Source organism: Thyridium curvatum (assembly GCF_004353045.1).
Source record: "Thyridium curvatum strain D216 chromosome Unknown NODE_26_length_443329_cov_82.569921, whole genome shotgun sequence".
Classification (NCBI taxonomy): Eukaryota; Fungi; Ascomycota; class Sordariomycetes; order Thyridiales; family Thyridiaceae; genus Thyridium; species Thyridium curvatum.
The window spans coordinates 104415-118085 of record NW_022156781.1 but is presented as its reverse complement, the minus strand read 5'-3'; the positions used below and the strand labels follow the sequence as shown (position 1 = coordinate 118085).

General features: G+C 58.2%; 5 protein-coding genes across 5 annotated transcripts; 2 read left to right on the top strand and 3 right to left on the bottom strand.

Annotated features, from left to right (window-relative positions):
* Positions 1-574: 574 nt before the first annotated feature.
* Positions 575-1378, top strand: E0L32_005102 (uncharacterized protein; the record flags this gene model as incomplete). The annotated part of the gene is made up of 1 exon (XM_031139587.1): positions 575-1378. One exon carries the CDS (start codon positions 575-577, stop codon positions 1376-1378), a length of 804 nt encoding a protein of 267 aa, XP_030996418.1.
* Positions 1379-4521: 3143 nt separating this feature from the next.
* On the top strand, positions 4522-5981 carry E0L32_005101 (uncharacterized protein; the record flags this gene model as incomplete). Its single annotated transcript, XM_031139586.1, has 6 exons — positions 4522-4635; positions 4828-4887; positions 4985-4997; positions 5129-5228; positions 5326-5537; positions 5617-5981. 6 exons carry the CDS (start codon positions 4522-4524, stop codon positions 5979-5981), a joined length of 864 nt encoding a protein of 287 aa, XP_030996417.1.
* A 477-nt stretch (positions 5982-6458) lies between these two features.
* Positions 6459-8267, bottom strand: E0L32_005100 (uncharacterized protein; the record flags this gene model as incomplete). The annotated part of the gene is made up of 3 exons (XM_031139585.1): positions 6459-6618; positions 6725-7919; positions 8024-8267. The coding sequence occupies 3 exons, from the start codon at positions 8265-8267 to the stop codon at positions 6459-6461; spliced, it is 1599 nt and encodes a 532-aa protein (XP_030996416.1).
* An 804-nt stretch (positions 8268-9071) lies between these two features.
* Positions 9072-10267, bottom strand: E0L32_005099 (uncharacterized protein; the record flags this gene model as incomplete). Its single annotated transcript, XM_031139584.1, has 4 exons — positions 9072-9392; positions 9504-9714; positions 9796-10005; positions 10107-10267. 4 exons carry the CDS (start codon positions 10265-10267, stop codon positions 9072-9074), a joined length of 903 nt encoding a protein of 300 aa, XP_030996415.1.
* A 1137-nt stretch (positions 10268-11404) lies between these two features.
* On the bottom strand, positions 11405-12772 carry E0L32_005098 (uncharacterized protein; the record flags this gene model as incomplete). The annotated part of the gene is made up of 2 exons (XM_031139583.1): positions 11405-12578; positions 12696-12772. 2 exons carry the CDS (start codon positions 12770-12772, stop codon positions 11405-11407), a joined length of 1251 nt encoding a protein of 416 aa, XP_030996414.1.
* Positions 12773-13671: the final 899 nt, after the last annotated feature.

The window sequence follows — 13671 nt, the reverse complement described above, 5'->3', positions numbered from 1 at the left end:
GTGCGACATCCATGGACGAAAGGCGCTAACTCGGCTGTAGATCTAGCGGCGTCCATTGCCGCCAGCACCACTTTCAGTCAAATCTAATCCCCGATCGGGACATCGGCCTATCGATGTATCGAGCTGCTTGCGCCAGACCTGAAGGGATTTGATTCCCTCATGTTGACGATGTTGACAATGTTGACGCTTCGAATGAAGCACTTGGATAGCTTCCATTTGACCCTATCCAGTTGAAAGTGATGCCTAGCAGATGGACATGCACGCAGTTTAGTCTTCATAACAACCAGCTCGAACGCTATGATCTGCCGCGCAAAACGATCCGAGCTCTTGATACACGGCTTGTCTCAACCTCGTCGCCTGGGAGGTCGGATCATGACGAACACCAAAGTTGGGGTTAAGAAGAGGAAGGATAGGTGCTTTGTAAAATATTTTTCTTATTCTCTTGTTTGAGTGTTAAAAGTGTATTATCAAGTTGTTTGCACAACCGCGTGCGGTCAGTTCAGAAATCATCACATCATACAAACATTCGCTCGAGCAGCAAAGCCTTACCTCATTTCGTATCCAGATCAAGAGAATGGGCGTCCACGGCAGACGGCAGCTCCGCGCCGCCCTCTCCATCCTCCTCCGACCCTTCCTCCTCGCCCTGGCCCTAACCATATTCGTCCGCCTCTTCCTCTCCCCGTCCTCCTCCTCCTCCTCCTCCAAACGACAGCCGCCGCCGCCGCCCCTCACAAAGGCCCTCGTGATCGCGTCGACGAGCGACCAGCCCCGCAGCGAGACGTCCTGGATCGACGAGGAGGTCCCGGAGGACTGGCAGGTCTACAACTACGTCACCGACAGGCCCGCGTCGCCGGGCCTCGCCGTGCCGGCCAACAAGGGCAACGAGGCCATGGCCTACCTGACCTACATCGTCGACCACTACGACGCGCTGCCGGACGTCGTCTTCTTCCACCACGCGCACCGCCGCGGCTGGCACCAGGAGCTCGACTCGCCGGACGAGGTGCGCCGGCTGCGCGCCGGCTACGTCGCGCGCGCGGGCTTCGCGAGCGCCAGGTGCCTGCCCGGGTGCGAGAACGTGATCCCGCTGGCCGGCTACTCGGTCGACCCGGCGGCGCTGCCGCAGCACGGGCGCAACGTGCAGCTGGCGACGCTGCTCGACGAGTTCCTCGACGCCGCGGCGGGGGAGCGCGTGCCGCGGCGGCTGGCGGCGCCGTGCTGCGCGCAGTTCGCGGCCAGCCGGGCGGCCATCCGGCGGCGGGGCGTCGAGTGGTGGGCGCGGCTGCGGCGGTGGCTCGCCGAGACGCCGCTCGACAGCATGACGAGCGGGCGGCTGATGGAGCACACCTGGCACGTCTGGCTCGGGCAGGAAGCGCAGTAGTGAGTCCCCTTCCTATCCTCCCTCCCACCCCCCCCCCCCCCTTGTAGTCCGGATTGCGCTGGGCGGGGGAAAAAGAAGGGAGGCCTGTATGTGTGTGTGAGAGAGAGAGGATGCAAGAAAGCTGACCCTGGTTTGAAATTTTCCAGCTGCCCGAGCTATGAGGCATGCAAGTGCCACGTCTTTGGGATCGGCGAGTGCGACGCGTTCTTCGAGGAGGAGGAGAAGCTTGCATGAGGCCGGTCGGTGAGCAGTTTGAGACTGCTTGCGTGTATTGCGTGCCGCCCCCTGGCAAGCCACCTAGGCGTTCTCAGGAATGCCAGGGTCCCGACAATCATGGCTACCTGGTTCGCTTGTGCGGTCACGTCGAGAGGCGTCGAGGACGAGTTCGAGACCTTTGGCAGAGGCCGCCCGTGAGTCTCAGATAACTGCTGGGGAGGGACGAGGAAATTAGAGACGAGGGTTATTGCGCGACACGGTGGTCATCGCGCGGCTGATAGCAATCCCAAAGGAGGAAATATTGATCACACTAGAGTGCTGTCTACCGAGGGATAGTCTCAGCTCGACGGTCCGGCAAGGCGCCAGTTTCACGATAGTTGTTGTTCGTGTCAATCGAGCATGTGGTTGAGGTGCGGAGGCCTCATTAATGAGTGTGTTTCTGGATAAGACGACAATGTCAAGTGGTGTGGTGTGTTGTCGAGTCCATGCAGGGAGGGAATGCCAGAAACTCAGGTCTCGCTAAACATTTCCAAACTCGAAGACGCCTACGACCTCGGTGAACTGAATAAACGCGCCTGCATGCCGCATATGCCCGTCGTTATCATAAACGATAAACGCCATCTTGGTGTGAAAGCGAGGCTTAGACATTGGGGAAGCGCCATGTGTTTCACTGCATGTGCTTTCGTCATTCTTGGTCTGGGGTAGGTAACTACAGGTCCAGGAGCCAGACACACATGCATGTCACAAATCGCACGATCTTGATTGCCCAGGCACGAGCCCTTCCGACTTCCGATTTGAAAGCTGCCGAACACGTAGTTGACGGAGATGCCGTTCGAGCTACGCGGCTTGGCATGGCTGGAGATGGTGGCTTGGGAGGCAGCCTGACCTGTTTGAGGAGATCATGTCCTTGCCAGAAAGAGTCAAGCCAGCCCTACGCCGTTTGCACGTCTGTGGTTTTAGGGCAAGCAGGCCACCCAAACGCCAGAGCTGGGCTGCCGTTTCCGCACGGGTTTCCGCCCGTTGGGGCTTTTTGAGTGAAATTACACTGTTTGGAAGTGGATCGAGTCGTGACAGACTAGGTATGGCAGTTTACAAGTACACAGCCCATCCTCTTTTTCTTCCGAGGCACGCTTCTTCTCGAATAGGGTTGGCGCTAGGCGCTAAGCCCATGAGCTGAACGGCGGTGCAGGAGAGTTGCTCTTTTTGTACAGCTCCTTACCATGGAGCTCTTGGTTGGAGATCCAGTAGAGGGGTCCAGTGACCCGTTGCTGGCCCGCCGTAGCGCGCGAGCTAAACGCTAATGGAAAGGCAAAACGGCATTCAGCTCTGAACACGGAACGAAGCTATGCTCAAGCCACGGCATGTTTGGGTGGTGTTCTAGATGGAGGGAGTATGGCGGGAGACGGGCCAACCAGTCCATCGAGCACGCCTGCTGAAGGGAGCTGCTAACCAAAACCCTTGGAGCCGCCCTCCCTTGCTCATTCGAACAACGAGGCACGATCTGCAGCTATCGAGAGTTTAGCAGCGTTCTGCGATCGGGTCAGATGATGTCTGGCGCCCGGCAACTTACGGCACTTGGTGCGGCCACGGTCAAGAGGCTAGCAGGGCTCGGCGATGTCTGGGCAAATAAGGACCTCTGGAGCTGGACAATGACAAGACGCGACATCCCAGTCTGCATACGTACTCGGTATGCACGAAGGTGGTTGTGATTCACCCTACCCGCATCCCGTCATCCAACTCGGTGACTCAGTACAAGTACCTTGATACTGCAGAGGGTGACAATGCTTGCTTTCATCATGCGCATGGCTGTGGCGGTCGGCCAATGGTTGCATGAGTCGATGCGCACCGCGAAACACAAAGGGCAGATGTTCGAGTCAACCTTGTCCCCTGTCAGGACCCCCCAGACGTCATTGGGCCAAGCTCCCACAATGCTGCTGGCTGCGATGCTGGAATGCAAACCTTGGGCAGTGACAAGACCCCCCGGCCATCAAACCAGCACACACCACCCATCGAACACATGTGGCTGGTTAGTAGCCTGTCTCAGTTTAATCGATCCAGCATGTGCTCTCTTCTCTTGCAAGGGGCACAAGCTTCCAAGGTTCAAGCCCAGCAAGCCAGCCTCCGCCCCCCTGGAGCCAAAAAGCCAGGGCGGCACAGAAGTCCCCAAAGTAAGAACTAGTGATACCTATCTCTTGACATGACCAGAAGAAGAAGAGGAGAAGAAAAAGTTTCAGGTAATAGCCCAGCAGGTACGGAGCAGACACAATTTGCGACGTCCGGCCGCCGTTCGACTTGGCGTCTTGCGAGGAAGATGACCCGTTGGGAGCAAGCAAAGCCACCCAATGAAGACGGGCCATTAACGAGGCGTTTGCTAGTCTGGGACCCGAGCCCACCCCATCGCAGCCTTAGCGGCCCCCATTCCGATGATGGCATTCCCACTTGCCAACGCCCAAAGCTTCACCACTTGGGAGGTGTGGTGCTGGTTTGCTGGCTTGCTGGTGCTGGTGCTGGTGCTGGTGCTGGTGCTGCTGCGCCGGGGACGGCCTCCCGGGGCCTCCCAGTCAGTCGAGTCGAGCCCGTCGTCCCCTCCACCGTAGCGTGCGTACCTACCGACTGACCGACTCACGGTTTTCTTTTTCTGGGTCGCCAAGTTTCATGACAGGAGGGCGATCCCCTCTCTCAGGTCAAGAGATGCTTGCCCTCCCTTTGTATTTAAAAGAACTGGAGATCCTCCCCCCCCTCCCTTCCACATGTTTACCGTAGAAGCTTAATATTTGATACCCAACCCCCGCGAACGCGACTTACACCAGATCGGTCCCTCTTCCTTCGAACGAACAGGAGCTCCGTGTAGTGACCGCATATCAGACGCCTCGACAGACAAAGGCTACCAGCAACTCATCAATAGTTAGCCACCTACCTTGTTAGCTATGGCTTTCAACACCCAGGGCAACTTTTGGGACTCGCGCGCCGGCGATGGCCGCGACCGTTCGCATGTCCCCGGCCAGCCCATGTGGATTGCCTTTATCCGCATCGCCCAACTTGTACGTGTGTCTCTTTGTGATATTCCATCCCGGGGAAGCAGAGAAAGAGGAAGGGAGGAAGGGAGGAAGGGAGGGGAGTGTGCGAGAGACCGCGCAGCTGTGCGAGACCGGCGCGTCCTCCGATGGAAACGATTTCTCCCGATCTTATGTCGAGGTAGTTTTTTTACTAACCTGGATTCCGCGACACAAAAGGTCCTCGCGCTACTCATGCTCATCTTGACCGCATATTCCGCGTCCAAATTCGGCTCTGATGTAAGTCCACCACCCCCCCGTTCCGGCAGGGATCCGCCCAGCTGAACCGAACCGGGGAAAACAACCTCATGCTAATTTCATCTTCTCTGACACATAGGCTGCCGGTTTCGGTAAGTTTCGTCGAAAACGACTTTCTGATGCCTGCCCTTGTTCTGCGTGAAATTTGATCGCAAACTCGTATACATCTGATCTGGCTGCTGCGCGGACCGGAATTCGGACTAACGAGAAAACACGGGGATAGGTCTGACCTGGTTCACCTTCATCCTGACCGTCGGCCTCATCGTCTACCTCGGCGTCAGCATCATCATCGCCCCGCACGTCTACAACGCCTGGGCCCATCTGTAAGTGTTGCATGCTACCTACCACACTGCACTTTGACAATATGCAACACAACCTTTGACAGACTACTGACCTTGTTTGACAACAACACAACAACAGCGCCCTCGAGTCCCTCTGCGTCATCTTCTGGCTCTGCAGCTGGGCCGTCCTCGCCTCGTACGCCGCCGCCTGGACCATCTACGACGGCTACTACTACGGCTACTACTACTCGGCCGGCAGCGGCTGGAAGTCGGCCATCGACTGCATCAAGGCCGCCGCCGCCCTCGGCGCCCTCCTCTGGGTCCTCTTCTGCATCACCCTCGGCTTCTTCAGTAAGTCCTTTTTCAATCTCAATCGACCTTTTGCGATAGACACGTATTTCTTTTGTACTAAACACCGCAATTGCTCAAGTCGTGAACCTGCTCGCCCACCGCCGAAACACCGTCGGCGCCACCAACGGCGCCGGCGTCCACACCGAGACCAAGCCCGTCGGCGGCCCCGCTCCCGCCGTCGGAGCCACCGCCGGTGCCGGCGCGCCCTACGAGATGGCGCCCGTGCAGCAGACCCAGCCCGCCGGCTACGCCCAGCAGGAGGCCTACCCCCAGCAGACCTACCAGCAGCAGCAGCCCGCCGCGTACCCCCAGGAGCCCCAGCAGCAGCAGACCTACCAGCAGGGCCCGTACGCCGAGAACGGCGGCTACCAGCAGCAGCAGCAGCAGCCCCAGGCTCCGGTTGCGACGCACCAGCAGCAGCAGACGACTCCTTATCCCCAGTAAAGTGGAAGTTTTCCATGTGTGGGGGGGTATGGCAAGACAGGTGGCAATGCCTGTGACGCACAGATTGGATCTAATGCTCTTTTGCGGCCGAGTTTCGATCCCGGGAAAGCTCTTGACAACTTTTGTGTCCTTCCCTGAGAGCTGTGGTGGGAGGTGGCTGGGTTTGAGCCCACTCTCTCCCAAAGACGTTGGTCACTTTTTTTTTTCGCCTTCTTTCTTACTATGCAACAATTATTTTCTTATATTTTCCTGATACCCTTCATGTTGAATTTGAGGTGGCAGCAGGTCGGAAGAATGGAGGCTTTTCTACAAACAAGCCCGGGTTGCAAGTCGCGATTCTATCTACTTCATCTCCTTTTCGCCCCAACGTCGGGTGCCAGCCCGAGTCTCAAAAACTAGTAATCCAATAAAAAAGAAGAGAAAGGAAGAAAAGAACCCTCAGATGAGATGTTCTCAACTTTGTTCGACCCCGCTCCTCTACATGACGTATCTGAAGTAAGGGTTCTCCTTGTCCGTGAGGTCCTGGAAGGCGAGCTTGTCCTTCTCCGCCTCGTCCACCTCCAGGGCCTCCTTCTTGGCGTTCTCGCGGCGCAGGACAAAGTACAGCGCGATCGAGGCGAGGATAGTGATGCAGTAGCTGTGAAGTAATCCTCATGGTTAGCCATCACCGCCCAACTGTAAAAAAAAAGAAAAAGAAAAAGAAAAAGACCACAGTGCGAACAAACAACAAGAGAAAAACTCACCAGATGATCAGGCCCAGCCACAGCTCCGGGTAGTGCCGCGCCTTGGTCTGCGACTTGATGAGCTGCGGGCCGACAATGTTGCCCACGCAGTACGCGACAAAGATGGTCGCCGCCATGAAGCTCTTCTTGGTGTGGCCCGCGACGTTGGACATGCCGACCGTGATGATGAGGCTGACCACGGCCCCGAAGAAGCCCGTGATCGAGTAGCCGACGACGGGCGCCGCGGCGCGGTACGTCCACTCGCTGCGCCAGATGATGGCGCACCCGGCGATGACGGGCAGGCAGCACGCGACGAGCATGAAGAGCCGGACGTCGCGGAAGCGCGAGCCGAGGTACCCCGTCGCCAGGATGGCGAACAGGCAGATGCCGCCGAGCGGGAACTGCAGCAGGATGGCGTCGAGCGTGCTCCAGCCGAACGTCGAGACGATGAGCGGGCCGAAGCCGCTGACGGCGCCGTTGACGGTGTAGGCCGACGCCATCATGAGCGCGACGAGCCAGACCTTGGCGTCGGTCGCCGCCTCGACGAGCTGCGCGCGCTTGATGCGCGTGCAGCGCACGCCCGTCTGGCCCGCGCGCAGCCGCTCCGTGGCCGCGAAGCGCTCCTCGCGCGTCAGGAACCACGCGTCGACGGGGCTGTCGGGCATCCAGGCGCAGCAGAGGCCGAAGAGCAGCGTCAGCGCGCCCGCGAACAGGTAGATGCACTGCCAGGGCCGCAGGCGCGCGCCGCCGCCGATCTGCGCGAAGCCGTAGTTGAGCCCGCCGCCGATGACCGTCCAGAGCCCCGTGCTCGAGAACCACCAGGACTGGCGCAGGGACTGCTCCGCCTGCGTGTAGTAGCCCGACACGATGCACATAAAGGCCGTCGGGATGACGCTCTCGACGAAGCCGAGGCAGAAGCGCTGCGCGTAGAGCCCCGCGTGGCTCGTGACGGCGGCCGTGCACATGCACGTCGCGGCCCAGGCGGCGATGAGGGCGCAGAGGGTGCGCCCGACGGGGAAGCGCTGCAGCAGGTAGGTCAGCGGGTAGAGCCCCGCGAGCATGCCAAAGTAGAAGAGCGAGGTGGCCCAGCTGAGGCGCGAGGTGTCGGTCGTCGGCGGGGTGGTCGACCGGTCGACGACGGCGAGGCCGAGGTCGCCCGTCATGCCGAAGAGGACGGCCGAGCCGAGGATGGCCTTGTCGTAGTAGACGAGTCCGTCTGAAGGAGGGGGAGGTCGATGTCAGCTCCGTACCCCCGCTACTACTACTACTCCTCCTCCTCCTCACACGCATGGGGCCGATGCGGTGTCCTAGGTAACTTACATCCAACAACCATCATGGGCATCAGGAACAGATCGATCTTGCGCCGGGCGCGGGCGGCCACGACGGGGTCGATCGCGTGGCGCTCCTCGCCAACCATCTGGATCGCGACATCCTGGTCGGCCGTGGCCGTGGCCGTGGCCGGAGCAGCGTTGTGGGCATCGTGCCCCGCGACAACGGGATCCTCGGGTGGTGTGCCGGCGGCCAGCGGCTCGGCGGCCGTGCTCTTCTCCCCCGGTTGTGACATTACTGCTGATATCGAATCTCCCGGCCCGTATGTCAAAAAGCAGTTAGATCTCTGCCATCCCTTCCTCGCAACCCTGAGACAGCAGCACGAGGCATGTTGACATACCCGGGTGGCATCCGGCTTTTAAACGCTCGACCTTTTTTTTTCCGGATCTCTTAGCTCGTCATTCCGAAATTTTTACCAGACCTAACCCGCCTCTTTCTTGGAGGTCTCCACCCATGGGAGGCAGAACAGCTGCTCCCAGGGACCGAAAGCTTCCAGTAGCTTTATCGCTTTCACTTCTTGCGGCAGTCTGTGGGGGTCTTGGGCCGTCTAGTCGAGAGCCTAGAGCTCGTTGAAGGCGGCGCTACTGCATGCCGTGCCATCTGCCCAAGAACTCTGGCTGAATTTCCTGACATTCCCGTCGTTGGGGGCTGCTGGGAGTGGGGGCAAATGTAATGTCTCAAAGACAAGAATCCCGGATATGAGGTGATTCCGGAATGGCGCTTCAGACCGGTACTTGGCGGCAGGAAACGGCTGTCAAAACAATGACCAAGCAGTTATTCGCTTGGCAACTCTCAGCATGTTCTTTGGCATTACGTAGCCGTTTGAACAATGGGTTCACTCTTGTGGACGTTGTTCAATTGGCATCACTAAGAAGTGAAGAGTCCGGGACCTGAATTCTCTCACACAATACCACTCGAGTCACAACGCATCAGTGCTCATCACAGGGTCTCAAAACTCTGTTCTTTCTCGCTATGATCCAGCAGTAGCAAAAGGCAAGCAAGCAAGCAAGATATGTATCCACATACACACACACACACATCACCCGTGAAACACCAGCGCCCGCGCCTCGATGCTCTCCCGCGGCTCGTCCCCCTCGTGCGCCGGGTCCACAAACGCCGAGTGCGGCGCCCGCCGGGCCACCGCCTCGTCCGAGTCGAAGCACTTGATGAGCAGCACCTCGTCCGGCCGCTGCTCGCGCAGGTAGTACCACCGGTGCGACCCGCCCGGCAGGATCGTCCACGACTCCTTCTCCTCCCGCGGGTAGATGATGCGCGCGGCGACGAGGTCCGCGTCCGGCACGGACCGGCTGTCGGCCACGGCCAGGGGGTCCTTGCGGATCGTCTTGATCGGGCGCCAGACCTGTGCAACGTACATGAGTAAGTAAGAAATCGAGAGGCAGCCAGTAGTATATATATATATATGAGAGAAATGGGGGCTGCTGCCCGCCAAAAGCCGCCAGAGGGAACTCACGTTGATGATCTGCCACCGCTTCTTCATCAGCTCGTCCGCCTCGTCGGGGAAGTCCCTCCTCACGGCGAGCTCGGCGCCAAAGTACGACTGGTCGACGTGTGCCCTGTGCAGCGGCCCGCGCTTCGACGCGTTGTTCTCGCCGAGCTTGTGCCAGTCGGACGGGCCGCGGCGCACCCTGTGGTCAAAGACAAACGCCCTCGTTGCGCCGGTGCTGTCACACATAAGACAGACGTTAATTCTGGCTCCCTGTGATCACGAAAATACACTCGTGCAAGCGCAATAGTTTACGTACACGTCCTTCAGGATCTGCTCGCACTCGCGAAAGTACTCCGTCTTGATGATCTCCTCGTCGTGGTACCCGTCCTCCCGGCAGGCCGTGGCCGTCTCGTGCTTGATAAACTGGAAGCCGCAGTTGTCGAGGTTGTAGTCCCCCTCGCGGCCCCTGATGTCCGTGATGGTCTTGGGGACCGCGACCATGGGCCGCTCATTTGTGACCGTGTTGCTAGAGTGCCCCCAACGTACGTCTCCCATCAGCATATCACTCAATGAAATAGAGAGGGGGACCGGAGGATGCGAAGGGACCTCATTTTGAAGCAGACTTACGCTCCAATCCTCACGGGCATGGGCGGCGACCCGTCTCCCGGATCGTCATAGTAGTGCATCACCGCGTCCACCGTCCGGATGCCATCCTGGCCATCTGTGCTACCTGCCTCGAAACCCATAGAGTCTGGCGCGACTGCGCTGTGCGTCGCCACTGCTGCCATCACGGCAAACCACTAGAGATGTCGACTGTCTGGCACAAGAGAATTGCTTCATCAGTAAAGGATCACTTGCAAAGATGCCAATCTGTCTTCCTCTGCTGTAACCGTACGATTGGGTCCGCTCCGCTCCCCGCTCGTCATGCATGCCATTTTCCCGGTCGTCGCCGCTAATGGCGCTATTGGCTCTCCACGTGTATCCAATGTTTCTTCACCAGCATCCCGTGCTCATACTGTATCCCCTTAATCGCCAAAAGTCGGCTTTTTGGTACCTCCCCACAGTACAATCATATACAAATCAACAGAGCTCACCTGAAATCCCTGGTCACTCCCTGGTCAAGCCCTGGCCAAACCCTGATCAATCCTGGTGACAATAGGCCTCATTGGCAACAAGACCTAGATCACTAAATCGATCACCAACAGGGCTGACAAGCCTCTGTATTTTGAAGTGATTATTTTGTCGATCCGAGCATTTCAGGGCCTCTCATTTGATACAACCCTGGTAGGTGCCACTAAAGAACCAAAAAGCCGACTTTTGGCGATTAAGGGGATAGGTAGCATTGTATTGACACCCTCATTTGGGTAGGTGTGATTAGAGCCGGTTTGCCATGTTGTTGCATAAAGGCAAGCTCATTCATGCCACTATCTCCAGTGATCATTTGAAGGACCAACGGTGATAGTGATGAGTACGTGAGCTTTTGAATGTCCTTGAAAAGAACTCAACCACACTCTCCAAATGCAAGGCAAACAGATATGATTTCGATTCATCAAAATCAAAAAGGTACGTGCAGTGCTAATCGTACAAAACTCATTCCCGAGACCATAAACTCCGTGTAAGCACCGCTCCCTGAACAGTGGTGAGAACGTCACCACCATCATGCCAGCTCCCATTTTCCCCGAAAGCTCTAGCTCTGAGCATTTGAGACCCCTTTCTCGTGTGTCTTGATCACTAATCGTACGCACCGGAAAACTCAGAAAAATCAAAGAGAACTAACTCGAGTACCTGACGAGTAACGAGTGTTTGGAATACCACTCGTCCTGTCCAACCAGGCAACTCCCCGGTGACAGGACAAGGAAGATCAAACAAGTAGACCCAACATTCAAGAAGCGCAGTTCAAGGATAGAAAAGCTCACGTCCCAAGCTCACTTGCGCCCCTCAAAGTAGAACTTGCCAAGCCGCTCGCCACCCTGTCCAGGGCTGCCCATCGCTGCATCGCCGACATGTGCCTCGCCCTCATCTAGTCGGTCCCGGAGGATGCGCTCAGCGGCATCTCGCGGCGGGAGGTTACCCTGCTGCTGAAGTTCCTGCTGCTGAAGCTCCTGCTGCTGGAGCTGCTGATGTGACGAAGGCTGTTGTGTCTCCCGCACGGCGCTCGTGTTCGGCTGGACCTGTCCGACAGGGATCGGTCCACGGGCCGTGGTATCGACGAAGGAGCTCGTGCCGCCGCCATCGGTCGCAATGCCGTCCATCATGCGCGCCTCGCGCCGCTCAGCAGCAGCGTTAATGCTGACAGGGGTCTCGCCGCCTTCTCTATCGCCAGGCCTAACCGTATCTCGGCGCTGGCCACCCACGGTACCGCCCTCGCTCAGACCGGAGCTGCTGCGCTCCAGTCCCCAGATGTTGGCCATGGCACCCGCAGAGCTTCCGGCCGGGATCGGCCGGCGGTGATAGATAGGTCCGCTAACCGTGCTGCCTGCGCCCTCGCCAAAGCCAACCAGGCTAGCGGAGCCGTCGTCGCTCATCCGATCGTCAAAGCCGCCCACAGATCGAGTCGCCAAATCTTCGTCCATGGGGTCCATCTCACCGGCGCCAGCGCCGAGATAGCCACTGGCCGAGTCCATCTCGGTCTCGCGGTAGTTCGTGTCCATGCTCAGCAGATCCTCCTCGTTGTCAGGCATGTCCTGGTCATCTTCGCGACCGTCGGCAAGAGTCCTGCCGCCGACACTCTCAGTTGCGGACGCGGTTCCGACCGTACTCATCTTAGTAGGGGCGATCGGCTGGCCCTGGGCGTCGAAGTATGCAGGGGTGATGCCGGAAGCAACACCGGCAGGGAAGCCGCTCGAGGTGGGCGTGGTCTGGGTAGGTAGATTTTGATACTGTCCGTGGCTGCCGTGCGGAGGGCGCAGGGTCGAGACGGTAGACAGACCAGCTAGGCGAGAGATGCGATCTGCGCGCTCGGCTTCGAGGCTGTTGGTCGAAGCATGATGGCCGTGGCCGCGGCCACCAGCGGACGCGAGGGCATGCCCACGATGGCCATCTTTGATCGCGGTAGTCGAGAGGGCAGAGAGGGAGGTAGTCGTGCTGGTGGGGGTGCCGCTGTGGTCAAAAGCTGGTCAGTCTTGAATCCGGCATTGTTGCCCGGCTGGCAGGGATTTGCAGGCGCAATCATAGGTAGTCGCAAGGAGCGGATTGTGGGGGATTGGGGATACTCACGGCATCTCAGACGGGGTGTCCGGATTTGAAGGGGGCTGGGGGAGGTTAATGATCATGGGATGCGACTGCTGCGACATCGTAACGGGTCCTGGTGGGTTTGATCTGGGATGGCTCGGTATTTTGTCAAGGGCTGCGATGATGCCTGCGCAGCCGGTATTTGAGGCGCTCTGTTGGCCCGTGGATGCAGGTCGGGAAGCTGAGGCCAGTCAAGAGGAGTGAGGGAAGGTAAGGCAAGGCAAGGCGGCCTGAAGGCAGTGTAGCAGCGCAGGAGGTGATGGTGGTTGTATTAGTGGAGAGCTCGACTCAGGCGCTGGATGGAGGCGGGCGTGAGTGAGGTGTGGGGTGATTTCGAGGCGACCCGTCAAACGAGCTTGTTTTTGCTGTCGCACAATGCGCTCGCCAATCAACTGTCCCCTCACTACCAGCCCACTCACTCACTGGTGGGTAATTTGCTCTTGATGTTTCTCCAGTTGCGAATAGTCGGGACGCGATCCGGGTTTGCTGAAAGCTTGTTGTTCTCTTGTTCGCGTCGTCTATCTCATCCCCGCGAAACTGAGGCAGGTGAAGATGAGATGAGCAGCGACGTGGTGGAGAACATGACGTAGCTGCACCAAAAAAACTCCAGGCTGAGCGAAAGAGGGTCTCCTACTGGCTGGCCACTGGGGCACGCTGGAAGAATGCCCCGGACAGCCAGCACAGCAGGGCCGGTGCGGGGAACTGGCGTAGTGGGTTAGGGGATCGCAATAGGGCTATATCGACTTTCAGGTACGTGGCAGAATGATTGCAGTTGAAGCGACATCCGTACCAAGCGATGGGATATATAGAACATGTATCCATAGGAAGCATAATATGTTGTCAGAATATCAATTGGTGTTTGATGATCTCATCACGAAATACATGAATCTCCGGGCGGCACCAATATTGGTGTTCATTGGTTTGCGAATGGCAATCAACGTCACCACAGCCCTAGGTATTC